The 18,524-nt window shown below is 46.6% G+C and overlaps 1 protein-coding gene across 1 annotated transcript in view; it reads right to left on the bottom strand.

The window, feature by feature from the left end:
* KAT2A (lysine acetyltransferase 2A) overlaps nucleotides 1-18,524 on the bottom strand; it is a gene marked incomplete at its 5' end in the record, with an annotated part of 28,746 nt that extends 10,222 nt beyond the window's left edge. Inside the window, 13 exon segments of the mRNA XM_081885588.1 lie at nucleotides 1,850-1,960; nucleotides 3,180-3,306; nucleotides 5,745-5,953; nucleotides 7,119-7,255; nucleotides 8,514-8,624; nucleotides 9,360-9,466; nucleotides 10,701-10,892; nucleotides 11,992-12,173; nucleotides 12,482-12,571; nucleotides 13,924-14,069; nucleotides 16,176-16,299; nucleotides 18,227-18,484; nucleotides 18,486-18,524. Coding sequence (XP_081741714.1) covers nucleotides 1,850-1,960; nucleotides 3,180-3,306; nucleotides 5,745-5,953; nucleotides 7,119-7,255; nucleotides 8,514-8,624; nucleotides 9,360-9,466; nucleotides 10,701-10,892; nucleotides 11,992-12,173; nucleotides 12,482-12,571; nucleotides 13,924-14,069; nucleotides 16,176-16,299; nucleotides 18,227-18,484; nucleotides 18,486-18,524 — 1,833 coding nt within the window.

Here is an 18,524-nt window from a genome sequence, read left to right as displayed (position 1 = left end):
CAGACATGAAAGGTCCATTCATTTTTCAATAATAATAATAATAATACAGTCATACCTCATGTTACATTTGCTTCATGATACATTTTTTTCAGGTTGCGTCCTGCGGCAACCCGGAAGTACCGGAAAGGGTTACTTCCGGGTTTCGCCGCTTGCGCACGCGCAGAAGCGCTAAATCGCGCATGCACAGAAACGCCAAATTGTGCCGCACACCTGCACAGATACGGCACTTCAGGTTGCGGGATTTTCATGTTGCGAACGGGCCTCCGGAACGGATTCCATTAACAACATGAGGTACCACTGTAATAATAATAACAACACGAACAATAGCAGCTTAGCAAAGAAAAGCACAAATCTATTCATGCACTGAGATGGTGACCTCTCGCCTGAAAGCTTTGACCCTAGCTCCCTCTTTCCCTCCCCAACACAATGGAAATATCTAGTCCTTATGAGGATGGAAGAGGAAGGAATGCTGACTCAAAAGCCAAGGCTCCAGCATGCTCAATTAGCTCTGTGCAAAACAGCCACCTTCTGCATTGCGCCACTGAAAAAGTCTCTCACACATGCACTTTTAAAATGTACACTGTCTTTGGCATTGAGAACCGATAAGGCATACCTAGTCTGGTACATGTTGAGCACATCAAAGCTCACATCTGTATGTATGAGATTCGCAGACTCAGAGTCAAAGACTTGCTTTTGAAAGCTCTGTGGACTTCTCCTGCCCCAAAGCGAATGCCTCATCTCCCCACAGTCCTACACAAGCTCTTTTATGTGGAAGAACTCACTAGTATGGTGTATCACCATCTCTTTTTTTGTTGCCCTTGGCAGCCATTTTGTGTTGGTACCCATAGCACTTTAACACCACAAGTACTGGCACCCCATAATTTTTTTTTTAAGCAAAAAAATAACTGGGTCTTCTCAATCGCCAGCCCTGACTTGCACCTTTCTGTTCTAGGTTGAAAGTCCTCTGGGGAGCAACTGTGATCCTTCTTTCTGCACAGAACTGTGAAGAGCTTCCCAATCCCACAGGCCAGCCATGAAAAGGTGCAGGTGGCAGTTTTCTCATTTCACTTAATATTAACCACCCACTTCTCTCCCTCAAAAGGAAACCAAAAAGCAGCTAACAGAAAAAAACGGTCAATGCAGCCAACATAACAACAGCTTGGAACCAGGCTAAGGCCCCATCTGCACTATGCATTTAAAGCAATATTAAACCACTTTTAAACTGTCATGGCTGCCCCCTAAGAATCCTGGGAACTGTAGTTTGTTAAGGATGTTTAGAATTGTTAGGATACTCCCTATTCCTCTCACAAAGCTACCATTCCCAGACTGTTGTAATGTTCAATCCCTCTTCTCAAGAAACTCCAGAAATTGTAGCTCTGTGAGGGGGAACAGGGGTCTTCTAACAACTCTCACCATTTACAAACTACAGTTCCCAGGAAGTCGTGACTGCTCTAAATGTATAGTACAGATATGGCCTGAGTTAGCTGCACAACACTTTTGCTCTACCGAAACCAATGGGGCAAATTAGCCACTACTTAAGTCCTACTGATTTTAACACGACAACTGATTAAGTCTGGGTCCAACCTAATATATCAAACTACAGGCGGTAATAAATTCAATTGGCAAACAAAATTGAGTTTCAAAGCAGAACCATGTGACAATATACCTCATAGGAATTGCTTGACAGTGCCTCAGTTCAACAACAGAATGAACAAGATTGCAATAACCATTATAAATTCACTGCAAGTCCTGTCACAGAGACCATTGGAGAGGCACTTCTGAGTTCTTTATGGAACCATGAAGGCAAAAGCTGGCCCTAAATAAACCTTCATCAGCAATGCTGTAGTACCTGCTTCTTGAAATAGCCAATGGCATATTCATCAGCATAGGTGAGGAAGTACAGGATGCTGTGCTTGATGTGGTATTCTTTCAGGTGATTCATCAGGTGGGTCCCATAACCCTACAAAGAGACATAAGAGGGAATGAGGAAATAATGAGAGTGGCAAACCGCTGGGGGGAAAAGAATCTGATGACTTGAGGATTCATGCAGGAAGACCCAGAATATCATTAAGCAGGGCAAAATTAAATGAGTTCCATTTAAAATTGATTCTGGGGTAAGTAATGGCCAATAGTGAGGTAATAAATATGGAACAGTGAATGCCATAAGCATGGGCACATTAAATTACCATTGATTTTTAATTAATTCTGAGGGGGAAATTTTAAAATTCTGAGGAAATTAAATTACTATTCTTCTGGCATTAAGAATCTCAAGTGAGGTATCAGTATAATAGGTAGACAGATACATACCTATCAAGCTTGAACGGGATAGGAAACAGATCAGTGTGGACTGAGCATGCTAAAAGCAATACTTCTGAGCAATAATCTGAGTAATGCTTTCTATTGGGGAAAGAAAACCAGGAAGGGATAAGGAGTGGAATCCTGAACAGCAGAATGCCACACAGTAAGCTGCAGGTCCCAGTTGTACGGGTATGTAGACGCAACATGCATATAAGTGCAGTGTGGTTTACTTGAGCGGGACATTTAAACACACACACCCCAACCATTTTTTGGATAATTCAGGAGTCCTCTGGAATGAAATTATCATCATAATAACTTCATTATTTGTACCCCTCCCATCTAACTAGGTTTGCCCCAGCCACTCTGAGTGGCTTCCAGCACATATAAAAACATAATAAAACATTAAAAAGCTTCCCTAGACGGGGCCGTCTTCAGATGTCTTCTAAAAGTTAAACAAACAAACAAACAAACAAACAAACGAATAGTAGTAGTAGTAATAATGATGATGATAATAATAATAATAATAATAATAATAATAATAATAATAATAATAATAATTTGAAGGAACCCATTTCTGGCCTATCCCTTTCCCCATATTCCTGCCCAATATGCCCTCCATTCACAGAGCAACTTCTTTATTAACGACGACAGCAATATAGTTGGGGGGGGGGAATGGTGAACGCTTTCTAAATTTGCTCTCACTTTTCTGGATGCTTTGCACTTGTTTACGATCGACTGCAGGATCTCAAATACTACTGTAGAGCTCAATTCCACCCCTTGCCTTGGGCTATTGCCCTTCCTGGCCAGGTACACTCACACATACATATAACACAAACACACCCACCCCACATTGTAACACAATCCACCTCCAGCAACCCTACCTTGACTTGCTCATTGGACGTCACAGCACAGAAGACAATCTCTGTGAACCCCTGGGTAGGGAACATTCGGAAGCAGATGCCGCCGATCACCCGGCCATCCTTGATCAGTGCGAGAGTCTTGTGTTTGCTGTGAAGAAAAGCAGAGCAACGGATGGAAGTGTCTGGACTTCAGAGGAGCCGTAAGCTCAGAGGCACGGCATCTGTTCTGCGTGCAGAAGGCCCCAGGCTCAAACCCTAGCATCACCAGCTAGGGCTAGGAAAGATTTCTTGTCTGAAATATTAGGAGAGCTGTTGCCAGCCAGCATAGCTAATTCTGGGCAAAATGGGCCTACAGACTGATTCAGCACCGTATAAGACAGCTTCCTATATTCCTATGAGGTGAATGCTGAGCATCATTATTCTCTCATCCCAATCTATACCTTTCCTGGACTGAATTGAATAAAGGGATATACAGCAGTGTTGCATTGTGGCCAGAGCATTAGACTAGGACGTGGGAGACCAGGGTTCAAAACCCCCACTTGGCCATGAAGCTCACTGGGTGACCTTGGGCCAGCCACTGCCTCTCCGCCTAACCTACCTCACAAGGTTGTTGTGGGGACTAGATGAGGAGGGGGAGAAGAATGGACACCACCTTGAGCTCCTTGGAGGAAAAAGGTGGCATATAAATCAATCAAACCAACCAACCAACCAACCAACCAACCAACCAACCAACCAACAAACAAACAGTGACTGCCTGTAATCTGCAAACAACCCCCCCCACACACTTTTAACAGTCCGAGCTTCTCTTGTAAAATCCTAGAAATTTGAGGGATCTTATTTTGTTTTCCCTGTTTCACCTGAACAACCTGAAATTATCCAGGGAGGCAGGAATGATTGTTACACAAGGTTAAGCCTGAATGCGGATAAACCCTCTGTCCTATTCTGATAGACAGGAGAGGCACTGCTGGCAGTATGGCACAACAAACCTGCAGGCCACCTCTGCCTACAACCCAGGAAAAGTGAGCTGCTGCAGAATGTTCGCAAGCATTCTAACATAGGGATGGGGAACCAGTGGCCATCGAGATGCTTTTGGGGTACCACTCTCGGCAACTCCCTACTGCTCCTGACCACTTGGGGCCATGGTGAGTCCCTGCTCTAACACCTAGAAATAGCCTTTTTGTCAAGATGGAAACAGAAGTGTTGGGCGTTGGGCTATATATTGCGCCGAACACTAAAAGAAAGGAATTGTCAATTATTTTTTCTGTTTAAGCATGGTTTTCTTCTGTCAATCAGGTGGCGTTTCAGCGGGAAGTGTCAACCACAGAATGCTGCGACGGAACTGTGTCTGGCCAACTTACAGTGGTACCTCTGGTTACGTACTTAATTCATTCTGGAGGTCGGTTCTTAACCTGAAACTGTTCTTAACCTGAAGCACCACGATTTCTGTTCTCATCCTGAAGCAAAGTTCTTAACCCGAGATACTATTTATGGGGTAGCGCTGTCTGTAACCTGAAGCGTATGTAACCTGAAGCGTATATAACCCAAGGTACCACTGTACTTACAAACGATATTGCACAGTACAGCGAGGGGGAAAGAAGAGACTAAGCAAGAGGTTGTCCGCCTTTTTGAGTCCACAGCTCCCTTGACCAACTACAGTCATACCTCACGTTACGTTTGCTTCAGGTTGCGTCCTGCGGCGACCCGGAAGTAATGGAATGGGTTACTTCCGGGTTTCGCCGCTCCCGCATGAGCAGACACGCAAAATGACGTCACGCACAGGCGCAGAAGCAGCAAATCGTGACCCGCAGGTTGCGTTCTGTTCAGGTTGCGAACGGGCCTCCAGAACGGATCCCGTTTGCAACCAGAGGTACCACTGTACATTCTTTCTGCGGCACCGAACAGTGGGGCTCATCAGCCCTGTTCTGGAACCCCTTGCCTGCAGAGCTGGTGGTCCTTCACCCCTCCCTTGTGGAGGGTTCCCTCAGCATCCTTTCCCCTCCCCCCCCGGCTGTCCTCTGGGTAGCCGCAGCTGCCACCCCTGGTCTCTGAGCTGCCCACCCTGCCCCAAGGAGAGAGGCCTCCTCACACTGCCCCACAGGGGCCTGGGAAGCACCCCCTGGCCAGCCCCAGAGGCACTGTTCATCTGGGGAGCTTGTAGCCAGGGCTGCTGCAACGAACTGCTGTGCAAGCCTTTGGGAGATGCAAGAGGGCATCACAGGAGGGAGGGAAGGAAAGAGGCACAGAGGCCAGTGTTGCCCGCGGCACCCCTGACCATCATTCAAGGCACCCCAGGGGGCCATGGCACACTGGTTGAAAACCACTGGACTAAGCTGTTGAACAGAGGCTCAGCTCACATCCTAATTTGGCAGCAAACCTTTTGTTGAAAGTTCTGGAAACAAGTCCCTACGTTCATATTCTTCGAGTCTTTACTCGATAAATCTGCACTGATTTTTAAGTTTTCCCAATTCTAAAGACTCAGGGTTGGAGTGGGGGGTTTAGTGTTGTGGTGTTAATACAGCACCTGTCTTATGACACACCTGTTCCTACCCGCAACCATTGACAAACCAGGGCCGTTGCTCAACTTACGGATCAAAAACCAGACGGGTAATGTACTCCTTGGGCATTCGAGGCAGCTGGTGTGAAAATACATTCTGCAGCCCAACCAGCCACATGAGAATCTTCTTGTTGGATTTCTGCGAGAGCGAGTTGCCGATGACATGGAATTCGATGATGCCGCGGCGCTCCTCTAGGCGGGCCGTCTCATCCCGGGCTGCATTGGCGGAGAGCAGGCTGGTCTGGGAGCGAAGGAAAAACAGAACACTGGTAGAACTTGTTAATGCTAACATGCAAGGTCTGAAGGAAATGGAGCATTATATTAAAAAAATAAAAATAAAACCTTTATGTGGTCTGTGGATGAAGGGATTAACTTGTGACCTGACTCATGGCTTTGCCTACCTGGAAAAAAACAACAACTTGGAAGGCGTTAAAAACTAATTAAGGGAAGATAAGGTCAGCAAAAATTGTTTTCCTTGAATCTTTGGGAAGTGTATGGGGATTGGAATGCAAATCGAAGGCAACACCAAGCTTTAATTAGCCAAGGAATGCTTGATATGCTTTTTCTATTTCATTATGCTACACTGTGTGTGTATTATCATTCTTAGGTTTCCTCCACGTATGATGATGATGAAGAAGCGTTCGGACTTGATATTCTGCCTTTCTCTCCCCTTAAGGAGTCTCAAAGCGGCTAACAATCTCCTTTCCTTTCCTCCCCTACAACAAACACTCTGTGAGGTGAGTGAGGCTGAGAGACTTCAGTGAAGTGTCACCCAGGTCACCCAGCAGCTGCATGTGGAGGAACCCAGTTCACCAGATTACGAGTCCACCGCTCTTAACCACTACACCATGCTGGTGTACGAGGAGCAGAACCTCTTGTTGTTTTTAACCAAAAAAGCCACTAGTTCAAGATAATGTTATTTCATGTGTCTCAACCTAGGAAGTCTCTCCCTAAAGTTCTATGAGTACTTGGGGCTGAAGATCTGCTTGGGTTCATGCAGCGGGCCGGAACTGAACCATACAATTAGTGTGACAACTGCTGAGATTGGTTTGCTGTATTCTGTGCCAAATGTGCCTTACTAAGCCTTTCTATTCGCCACACAGACTCTTCCCAGGCCACACCCCTTGCTGAGGGGCCTGTACCCTTCTCAGACGTTTTTTGTCTAGCTGGAATGTGTCATGGCATGGAGGAGAAAGAGGAGTTGAGTGCGGGCAAAAAACTAGCCTGCTGCACAAAGGTAAAATTTACGTTCACTGATCTGCTCACTTTTGCCTTTGGCCCTGTCCAGCAGCAGCCTATGAAACCTGAAATGTTGCCCCTAAAAAGAACATGTCCCTCAGGCTAAAAATTGATTCCCCAAAAGTTGGTGAATATCCACTCCTTTATGCCCCTCCTGCTTGCCATACCTCAGGGCCCAGCATGGCTGCTGGATCTGTGATAGTCAACATCACTTCGTTTACGAGCTCCATGGGGATGTCACCCAGCACGCGAATCCGCTTCGCATCCTCCAGCGTCAGGCTCTCTGGAAGCTTCCTCTTCTCACCTGTGCGACAGGGAAAAGGAACGAGGCCTCAGGCTCTATCTATGCCTATGCCAAAAAAATTATAGTAGGCTGAAGTGATTGATGTAACTCTCAGAAACGTTAACTTCTCACTCTATTTTAACAAACAGCATATGCATAAATCTGATTCTGGGTTTTACTCCTACGTGACAGGTGGCTTTGAGCTACAGTGTCAAATTTAAGACACGGTTAAATATAGCTTATGAATGGATTGCGAGTAAAACAATACTTGTGGAGCTGGGTTCCAAAACCTGGCCCTCATGGGCACCACAGCTCCCTTAGAAGATGCCTACCAGGGCCCCCTTCCCAATGTTTCTTTATCTATATTTATAAAAAGGAGGGTTTTTTGGTTGGGGGTGTTGCCTGTTTTCTTTTGTCTGTGTTTTATTTATTTGGAGCGTGTTGGTGGTTTGCCTCTCACTGGAGAGTGGGTGGGTGGCTTCTGAGCATCCTCAGTTTTTCTTCTGCAAAATGGGTATTTCACAACTAGCTGGAGGCAGTATGCTTCTGAATGCCGGTTACTGGGAATCTTCAAGTGTGGAGTGCTGTTACACTCAATTTGTCCATGCAGGCTTCGCAAAGGCATCTTGGTCCTGTATACCTGAAAGAGCACATCCACCTCCATCGTTCAGCCCAGACATTGAGATCTAGCGCCGAGGGCCTTCTGGCGGTTTCCTCATTGCGAGAAGTGAGGTTACAGGGAACCAGGCAGAGGGCCTTCTTGGTAGTGGCGCCCACCCTGTGGAACACCCTCCCTTCAGATTTGAAGGAAATAAGCAGCTATCCTATCTTTAAAAGACATCTGAAGGCAGCCCTGTTCAGGGAAGTTTTTAATATTTAACGCTGTATTGTTTTTAACGCTTGATTGGGAGCCGCCCAGAGTGGCTGAGGAAACTCAGCCATATGGGCGGGGTATAAATAATAAATTATTTATTATTATTATAATTATTAATGGTTGGCCACTGTGAGAACAGAATGCTGGACTAGTTGGGGCATTTTCCTGATCTAACAGGATTTATTTTCATGTTTCTTGGATTTCCAGCTGTGCCCCCAGGGTCAAGGAGGCTAGGGATGAACCAACGGCTTTTAATTCAGTACAAAACCTTCTGAGTTGGTTGTTCAAGAAACTCTTTTGCAAAGGGAAAAACAGATGTCTCCTAGCAAGGGCTTATTATTAAGCCCTTCGCTGAAGATGTTTGGCTTGGACATTCTCCAGATAAGTCTACACTACAGGCTTTACCTGGCACAGAATCCAATGAGCTGCCATCCAGGTTAATAGAAGCCAAGGAGGAACTGCAGCTGAGAGATTTGCTGAAGAGCGGAGTGCTGGCTGCAGGAACAGTGCTGATTGCTGCATGGGGAAAAAACAAGAACACACAGCCCTATTAAGAGACGAAGCAGCTGCAACAGAAAATGAAGGAGGAATTGTCTGACCCACCCACACCTGCCTCAGGTACATAACATATAGCCACAACAAGCAGCCAACTTACACCGTAATACCTTTATTTTTATCTCATTTTAAGGGGCTCAGGGTGGCATGCATGGGTTACCCCTTTTTACTGAGGTTTAGATAGCACCCACCCACGAGTGCTGAATTGCAACCATCTCCAGTCATGCTACCTTTGGGTGTCTGTCTAAGGACCATCAGCTTTGAGTGCTTCAGGAACTCCTACAGTGCTAGGAGTATGACTGGATCTTTAAAAAAAGCTAAACCCACAACCGTCGTTTATAAATGCTTATTGGACTGCTGTAATGTGGATGTTCAGGATCTTGAGACAAAATGAATAGGGAACAGAGAGCACAATCCACACAGCCCAATCAGTAGAAAGTTGATTGGGAATTTATGGGTTGTAGCCAATGCCAGTCCTAGTCAGAGCAGACCTACAGGTTCCCCCCCCCCTTTTGATTGCAGCAGGCCCCACGTACAAACCACCATTTAAAACAACCTTGGGTAGCAAGACTGGGCAAGACCCCTGCCTGACACTTTGGAGAGCTCCTGCAAGTCAGAGATGACCGGCTTAAGGCTGTGTCACAGATTTGCATGAGGACAGAAGGCTGCCAAAAAAGGGTTCCAAGAGATACATACCTGGCCGGGGAACGAGTGGGGTTCCTTCTGACGCCGGCATAGTAAAGTCGGCCTCCCAGATTGGTGAGCTCTCCCCATAGATTTCTTCCTCGAGCATTGATAGAAACCTGGGCAGGGAGAAATGGAGGGGAATCAGCAGGGCAAAACATATACAGGAGTCTCGTGAACCCCAGTGTCAATGCAGTGGGGGCCGAGTCTTCAAGCTTTAGGTAAAGGTAAAGGGACCCCTGACCATTAGGTCCAGTTGTGACCGACTCTGGGGTTGCGGAGCTCATCTCGCTTTACTGGCTGAGGGAGCCGGCGTACAGCTTCCAGGTCATGTGGCCAGCATGACTAAGCCACTTCTGGCGAACCAGAGCAGCACACGGAAAGGCCGTTTACCTTCCCGCCGGAGTGGTACCTATTTATCTACTTGCACTTTGACGTGCTTTCGAACTGCTAGGTTGGCAAGAGCAAGGACTGCGCAACGGGAGCTCACCCCATTGCGGGGATTCGAACCGCGACCTTCTGATCGGCAAGCCCTAGGCTCAGTGGTTTAACCCACAGCGCTACCTGCGTCCCACAAATCCCACCTGGGTTAAAACCCCCACCTTTTAAAAATGGAGACGATGCTTAACCTTATGTAGCTGTGAGTGAGTCTCCCTCAAGCCTCCATTCTCACATTTTTTCACTTGGTGTCAAAAGAGGACACCAAGTCACCAAAGAATAATCCCATGGATGAGTTGGAGCCAAAGTATCATGAAAGTGAGTGAGAAATTGGGGCTGGCCAATCCTACACCAGATTTAGGCCTCATCTGTGGTGTACATTTATATTAGTGCCCAGGGGAGCCGACTTGGACCCCAGGTTATGGGTGCCCATGATGTCATGCTGCAACATGACATCATGTGCGCCCCCTGGCCTTGGAACCTGACTTCCGGTGGCACCAGAAGTCACGTTCTGAGACCTCAGACATGACTTCCGGTGTTTTCCAAGGCACCAAACGTTGTGTTGGGGGTCCTGCAGTGTGGGTGCTGAGCACTCACAAGAATTTTGTGGGGGCTCGGGTACCCAGAGCCCCTTATAGTTGGCACCCCGTCAGTGTCACACCACTTTAAACAGCTACGATTCTCAGAGCAGTTTATCCATCAACCCCTTTTCCCAAGGAACTCTGGGAATTATAACTCTGTGAGGGAAATATGCCTTCAGACTCATCAGAGCTGCCATTTTGCACCCAAAGTGTTGTATCCAACTAAATCTATTAATTTCAATGGGCCTATTTTAAATTGGGTACCAACAATGGTACCACAACCCGCTACAGCTGCATGGCCCCCTTTCCTGTAGCTTCATGGAACTGGCCTTACTTGGGGAAGTGGGTGAGGATGAGGGTCCGTTTCTCTGGTACCAGCTTGTCCTTCTCCACGCGGAACTTCTCCAGCAGCTGCCGGCGAGTCACCGTGAAAGTGGACTTGAGGAGGTTGCGCCCAAACACCTGGGTAGTTTCGTACCGTGGGAGGCTGTCACAGCTTTGGGGGACGTGGCAATAGCACAGCCACCTAGGGTGAGGGAAGGCCAGAGAGATATCACAGGCAGAGAGGACTTATTAGCGCAACAGGGGGAAATGGGATTATTAGGTCACAGCAGCGTTTCCCAACATTTTCTTTCTGAACTTGGGTTTCCTCGAAAACCTCCTCTACCTCCCCAAGCGCACATGCCTCCAGGTGAATGGGCAGAATCCTGACATACAACTGAATCAATGCAGTCCTCCATTCACTCTCTGCCTGTGTGGACTAGGGGACCAATCCAGCACCGTCTTGGGTGGAGAACGAGTACAGGCCATCTCAGATGCCCTCTTAAAAATCAGCCAACGGGGGTAGGCGGCCAGAGGGAGAAGAAAATTTGCTGAGGTCAGAATGTCCCATATACAGTCGTACCTCGGAAGTTGAACAGAATCCATTCCTGAAGTCTGTTTGACTTCCAAATGTTTGAAGACCAAAGCACGGCTTCTGATTGGCTGCAGGAAGCTCTTGCAGCCAATCAGAAGCTGTGGATGTCCCGCCGTTCCAAAAGAACGTTCGAAAACCAGAACACTCACTTCCGGGTTTCGATCGTTCAGGAGCCGAAACGTTTGACCCCCAAGGTGTTTGGGAGCCAAGGTACAACTGTACTCCCCTGCAGCGTTCATGATTAGGGCAGCAGAGTTTGGGCAGTCGCTATGACTTCTTCCACTGGTGAATGAAAATTGACTCTGCTTGCTGCAGGTTCAGCTCCCTCCCTTCACCTCTGGCTCCCATCTGAGAAGCACTGAGGCGTTGTTGTTGTTTTGCTGTAGTTATTCAGGAAATATGGAAATGCAATTGCCCAGAGGTATTCATCTTTATCAATAAGTCACCAAACCACACTTGACAATGCAAATGAGTCATTGGAGATTAGCCCTGATAATAATAATAATAATAATAATAATAATAATAATAATAATAATAATAGTTGTTATTTTATTTTATTTTATTTATACCTCGTCCATCTAGCTAGATTTCCCCAGCTATTCTGAGTGGCTTCCAGCACATATAAAAACATAATAAAACATCAAACATTAAAAACTTCCCGACACAAGTTAAGACTTGGGCTCTGTTTTCTTTGCTTCCCCCAACTCACCTGGTGTAGTTAACCTTGTACGTTGCCACATCATCATTTTGTGAGCGCTGGCGGAACTGAGACGGCGTTTCCAGCTTCCAGTAGTTTAGGCACAGAAGGAACATCTTCGACAACTCAAACATGGTCTGTCGCTCCTTAGGGGGCAGGTGGCTGAACTTGTACTGCACAAAGTTTAAGACGCCCTGAGAGGGAGAACAGAAGGCCAGGTAAGCTATAGCAGCCTTACACTTCTGTGGGGTCTCTGGCATACTGGGTTGCCATCTGAGCCCTACCCGCCAAATTATTATGATTTATAAAGTTGTTGGGAGGCCCCCTAGTTCCCTCACAGAGCAACCATTCCCACAGTTCCCAGTGAAGAGGGATTAATTAAACTACTCTGATAATTGTAGCTCTGCGAGGGGAATACAGCCTTTTTTTTCTAGGCACAGGGAGCCAAATATGTGTTTTAGATGCACCCTGGCATTTTACATCTCTCAAGGCATCTTTTTACCTGTTCAATGTTTGGTTTTTCAAAAGGGGGGCTTCCGAGTGAGCCCTCAACAACTGGGCGGCTCATCTGTAGGATGCATTTCCTTAGGAGCTGTGGAGAGGGGGGAAAGAAATTGTTTCAATCTCAAGGGGAAAAAGGGGGGAATCACCCATTATTTCCTTGTAGGTTTTTTCTTTGTAATAATTTTTTATTGAATTTTCAAAAGTTTGTCATATATACTTCAATACCTAATAAATTTATATTTTCTCGACTTCCCACTCCATTTTCCGTGGTGTTTTAATTCCTCCCCCCTGCTGTACAATACCTTCTCTCTCTTATACCAACACGTTGGTATTCTTCTATTCTTCTATTCCTTCTGTCGCTCCTATTTCAAATCCTGCTCGTGAGCTCCTTGAGATGGTTTTACTAGTTCTGTCTAAGATGTTCCAAGGTATATGGGGTGCCCACAATCTGTTCAGAATGGCTTCCATCTAAGGTGCACAACAAGTCCATACCAGCGCATCGCAAGTTCAAACCCTGGCATCTCCTGGTAGGCCCGGGAAAAATTGGAGACCTGCTGCCAGCCAGTGCTGGGGAACCTGTGCTCTCTAGGTGCTTCTGGGCTCCAACTCCTAGCAGCCCCAGCTAGCATGTCCAATGGTCAGAGATGACCGGATGGTAGCCCAACACCAACTGGCAAGCCATAGGCTCCCCAGCCTTGACATAGACAATACTAAACTCAAGGGACCGGTGGTCTGGCTCAACACAAGACATCTTCCTATGCTCCCACACTTTCCCCCACTGGTCTCCAGTTATTTCTGCATTAGTATTTCAGAACCAACTATTGTCACAATAAAGCAGACAAGGAAATATGGGAATTAATATGACAAGGAAAACAAAAGAGCAACAAAGTTGGGGGCAGGGGAGTGGAAGGCACAGGATCTTGAGCAAATGTAAAATGGTATCATGACAGAAAGCTCATGCAACCATCTTCGCAAGTCCACACCCTCTGAAACAAAAGCTGCACTCGCCCGAGATGATCTGCAGAACTGCATGGACACATTGCAAGGGCGGTGGCTGCAGTCTCCTTTCTATACTTTATGTATTCTAGGAGCACTCTTGCTATTATTTCATTTACTAATTTATAATCTACATTTTCATAAAAATACAGCAAGGCGTAGTACAACATATAAGGATAAAATCAACAACAGATCCATAAAACATCATCTTACTCCAAGCTTATGTGTACAATGTTTGTTTCTGTGTGTATTTCTTGAAAACAAATAATAAATGTTAAGTTAAAAAAAGTTAAAAAACCAACAACCAAAGCATTGATGTGAAATAGCCACTTAAAAGATCTTGAGAACTTCCTCGTATTTATCTGAGTTTCTGCTCTCCCCACCAGAAAACCCCCAACCACCACTGTGGACATTTTGCAATGCACTATTCCTCTTTGAGCTCACCTTAAACAGGTAGAAATAAACTTGCTTGGTGTCTGTGTCCTCTTCCTTGTGCACTGACATGAAAAGGTTCTCCACATCTACTACCATCCCCAGAAGCCGATTGATCTCTTCCTCAGAGACATTCTCCAGGTGAGACACATGGTCAGCTGAGGGCAGGTGAGAGAAATCAGGTCATGGTCTAACCCAAATGGGATGGAGCACAACGAAGGCTCATCATCCCTCCACCTCCCACCCCGCCACCATCCAGACACTCTCTTTATCTAGCAACTGGTGGGGCTTATCTACATTATATAGGTCTGCTGTGTGCAAGATTCTCTCCAGGAGGGAGGGGGGACCTGTGACCCTCCAGCTGTTGCTGGCCTACAACTCCTATTGGCCTCCTCCTACCCCCATTCCCTTTTCTTCACGTCATGTCTTTTTAGAACAGGGTTTCCCAAGCTTGGGTCTCCAGCTGGGGTTTTTTTGGACTATAACTCCCATCATCCCTAGCTAGCAGGACCGATGGTCAGGGATGATGGGAACTGTAGTCCAAAAATAGCTGGAGACCCAACTTCAGGAAACTCAGTTTTAGAAACTTGTCCATCCTGAGGGCCACATTCCATTGCAGGCAACATTCTGGGAGCCACATGCCAGCAGTGGGTGTGCCTAAAGGCAAATGAAATCTAAGCAATGGATGCAACTCTTACCTTTGTACAGTACAATACATGCCAGCAACCAGAGATTTCAACATACACACACACACTTCCACTCAGGGAATTCAAGAATTCAAGGCCACATTTCAGAGAAGCAAAGCAGGCAAGGAGGGTGTAGAGCAGGACTGGTGAGGGGTGTGACCTAAGGGAGTCTCAAGGCCTGGAAAACCACACCTGGCCACCCTAGAAGTTTTTGGTCCCGTTTTGGTCCTGTGAGCAATGCCAGGACCATAATAGTAATGATCTCTGTGAGAGACTTCTTTTGGCTAAAGTACAGGGTATAGCTGTCACAAAAGTTGATACACACAAACATTTGAACACCACTCATTGTCCACCCCTGTTGTATAGTATTGTGGTCAGATTATTAAAGTAGGACAGAGGGCAGTGAGTTCAGTCACAAAACACACTGGATGACTTTTGAGTCAGTCGCTGCCTCTCATTCTAACCTACTTCATAGGGTTGTTGTGAATATAAAATGAAAGGGGGAACTACCGTCCACTGGCCTGAGTTTGATGGAGACAGACTGAGATAAAAATGAAACAAACTGTTTTCATTTTTTAAAAAATAACCACCAAATAAAGTCTGATATCCAATATGGAATTTGGCACCAAAAGAACAGGAGCTCTTTCTTTTTTACCTTACTATATAATACAAGGGGACACAGGTGGCGCTGTGGGTTAAAGCCTCAGCGCCTAGGACTTGCCGATCAAAAGGTTGGCGGTTCGAATCCCTGCTGCGGGGTGCGCTCCCGCTGCTCGGTCCCAGCGCCTGCCAACCTAGCAGTTCGAAAGCACCTCCGGGTGCAAGTAGATAAATAGGGACCGCTTACCAGCGGGAAGGTAAACGGTGTTTCCGTGTGCAGCTCTGGCTCGCCAGAGCAGCGATGTCACGCTGGCCATGTGACCCGGAAGTGTCTGCGGACAGCGCTGGCCCCATGCCTCTTAAGTGAGATGGGCGCACAACCCCAGAGTCTGTCAAGACTGGCCCGTACGGGCAGGGGTACCTTTACCTTTTACCTATATAATACAAATGTAAGGATGCTGCTACGTAGCAGTTCATCATAAGGATAGTGGGGTGATGGTGGGGGAGTGGGGATTTTGCACACCATGGGGAAAATAAGTGGGATTGGTGGGTGAAGAAAGCAGGGACACGGTCCCTACCCTTTTTTAAAAAAAGAAGGTTTTTTTGTACACTGCTTAGAGACAATCATAACTAAGCAGTACTGTATATAAACTGTCAAAATAAATACTAATAAACAAATAAAAGTAGGAACGGTCAAAAGAAGGCATTCAGAAGTAACAGGGTCCAATCTTATGGGTCAGGGAAAGCCTGGGCAAAAACATGTTTCCACCAGAACTAATAAAGGATGCTAATCCTTTATTATTAGAACTAATAAAGGATGCTTCATATATGACAGAGGAGAAGGGCATTTTTCACAGTACAGCATCACTTCTGCTGCTGGTAGACTTGATGGGGAAGTCCTCTTCCCGACTCCCAAGTGCTGGGAATAAAACAGCGAGCGAGAGAGAGAGAGAGAGAGAGAGAGGCTTGCTGAGTTACCTAGCGTGTGCCCACAGCTACGGCAGGGCTCACTGAGGTTGGTGACCGTCTGCTGCAGGTCCATACGGGGGGCTGTGGGAGGGTTTGGGTTCTTCCACCCATTGCATTTGCAAGAGTCATTAGCCTGGAGGAGTGGGGAGAAAGAGAGAGAGAGAGCAAGGCTGCTATGTGTAGAAAAAACTGGGGCAACGCTCACATCCATGAACACCATAACTAATATGTTACAGGCAAAAAGCTGCTTTAATAAAAGCAGAGCCATGCTGAATTTTCACTCAGGCATGTTTAAGGCAAAAATAAAATGTGCTTTCAAGGGATGTGAAATGTACCCTGGAGTGGGTTTAGGGGGGAACACACCAAACTTCACCCCCTTTTGTCTTCATTTTTCCTGGCTGTTTACAGCCATTTTTCTACTGATCTGGTTCTGCACCATTTTTTTTTTTTATTTAACGTACAGAGCTACCTCTTTTCCCTTCACTGAGAGGTCCTATCCAATCAGAAATTTATTGCAGCAGACATGATGACATATCATAGAGCTAGTCAGATTTGACCATTTATTGAGACCAGTATGAGTAAACAGAGATGCAATGGCATCTCTCTGAAGCCCCTATCAGACTCCAGTTGTGCCAGAATGTGCTTTGGCAGGTGCAGCATGCACCCCACAGACAGCAACACAGTGCAGACAGGCAGGACCTATATACTTGGATGAGCGTCTGAGCAGACACTTGCCGCTTCAGTGTGCTGAACTGCCGCAGCACAGAGGAGAGTTGGCTCAGGTGGCCAAGGCAATGGGAATGTGTTTCCTCCCTCTTTCTGTGTCCATTTTTGCTTCCCATAAAATCACAGCCACTAAAAATGGGGAGGCGGGGATGCAAAAATGTTTATGCAACTTAATCGGTTCCCTCATTGTTTTAAGGCAAAACAGAGCCATTCTATGTGGTGCCTGTTACGGAATGCACAGTCCCTTCCCACACATATCACTATGCTGCTGCAAATGACTGCAAAAGGAGGTTTGCAAAGATACAGTGGGAATGACTTCATCTGCCTGACTGCAGAAAGGGGACACGGGAATCCTTGAGCAGAGATGCACAACTACCAGAAGTGGGAAGCTGAAAAAGCCAAGTTCCATTTCATCACTCACAATTACCAAGCTCCAGATACTGATTCCTTTGATTCATCCACATATTTAGTACTAGATCAGGCATAATGGGTTGTATCCAATGCTATTCCTACTCAAGAGTAGACCTACTGAAATGAATGAATCCTAGTCAGTCATGCCCATTAACTTCAGTGGGGCCACTCATGATTTGGAATAGCACTGACCACAACTGGAAGTGCTGCAATAGCTTCACTTTTTGTGGAAATGAATTTCATGATTAGAATTAACAGCTATGACCAACGGCATGCTTCGTGCCATAAAGCTCAGTACTGCTCTTTCAGGTGGGGCAGATACAAGTCTTTAGAAGAGTTGGAAGGGAAAACAAGTATCATTTAATTCAACCCCTTGCAATGCAGAAATCTTTTGCTCAACGTGGGGCTCAAACTCATAACCCTGAGATTAAGAGTATCATGCTCTACCAACTGAGCTAGAGATACTACACATTTCAAGATTCATTTCATGATTGTTTTCTAAACATGCATATTATAATAATTACTGTATTATTATTATTAAAATGGGGCTATAGCTGAGCAAAATATAATAAACAGGTTCACACCCTGGCATCAACAGGCAATAGATTTCAGGCAGGCATCATCCAAAAGACCTTGCCTTAAACCATGGAGGCCCATTACCAGAAAATCAGAACAGACAGTGTGGACCACATGGTTTGTTAGGCAGCTTCTTACATCCAAAAACATTTTATTTCCAACTGTTGCCATTTGCCCATAGAATTCCGGGATATGGGCGATTAAAAACGTAAACGAACATCCCGGACAAACAAATACAGCTTCTATGTCTGCAACATCTTTTCTGGTCTAGAGAAAGGATGCAGCTATGGCTGGACCACGTAGCCGGGAGGAATTCCCAGTCTTTTGATCCCTCCGGGCCCCCGTACCTTGCAGGCTGAGAACACCCCTAGCTTTTCCAGCTTCTTTGCCCGCGGGAAGCTCCGCGCATGCGCCTTACGCTGGCTCGCGCGCTGCTGCTGGCTCAACCCCGGGCGAACCGGATCGCTGCTGCTTCCTCCGGCTCCGCCTCCTCCCACTACCGGCGGAGCCGTGGCCGCAGACACTGTGGAGACGGAGGGAGCGCTAGCCTGCGGGGCCCGGCTAGCTTGCGATGAGACCTCCGGCTCCGCCATGATGCCCGGGACCCCTCCGAGGCGGCGTGGGCGCGTGGGCGCCACTGCGCAT

This window comes from Podarcis melisellensis (assembly GCF_964234715.1).
Source record: "Podarcis melisellensis genome assembly, chromosome: 13".
In the NCBI taxonomy this organism is placed as follows: Eukaryota; Metazoa; Chordata; class Lepidosauria; order Squamata; family Lacertidae; genus Podarcis; species Podarcis melisellensis.
The sequence above is the reverse complement of the archived record's forward strand: the minus strand, read 5'-3'. Positions and strand labels throughout refer to the sequence as shown.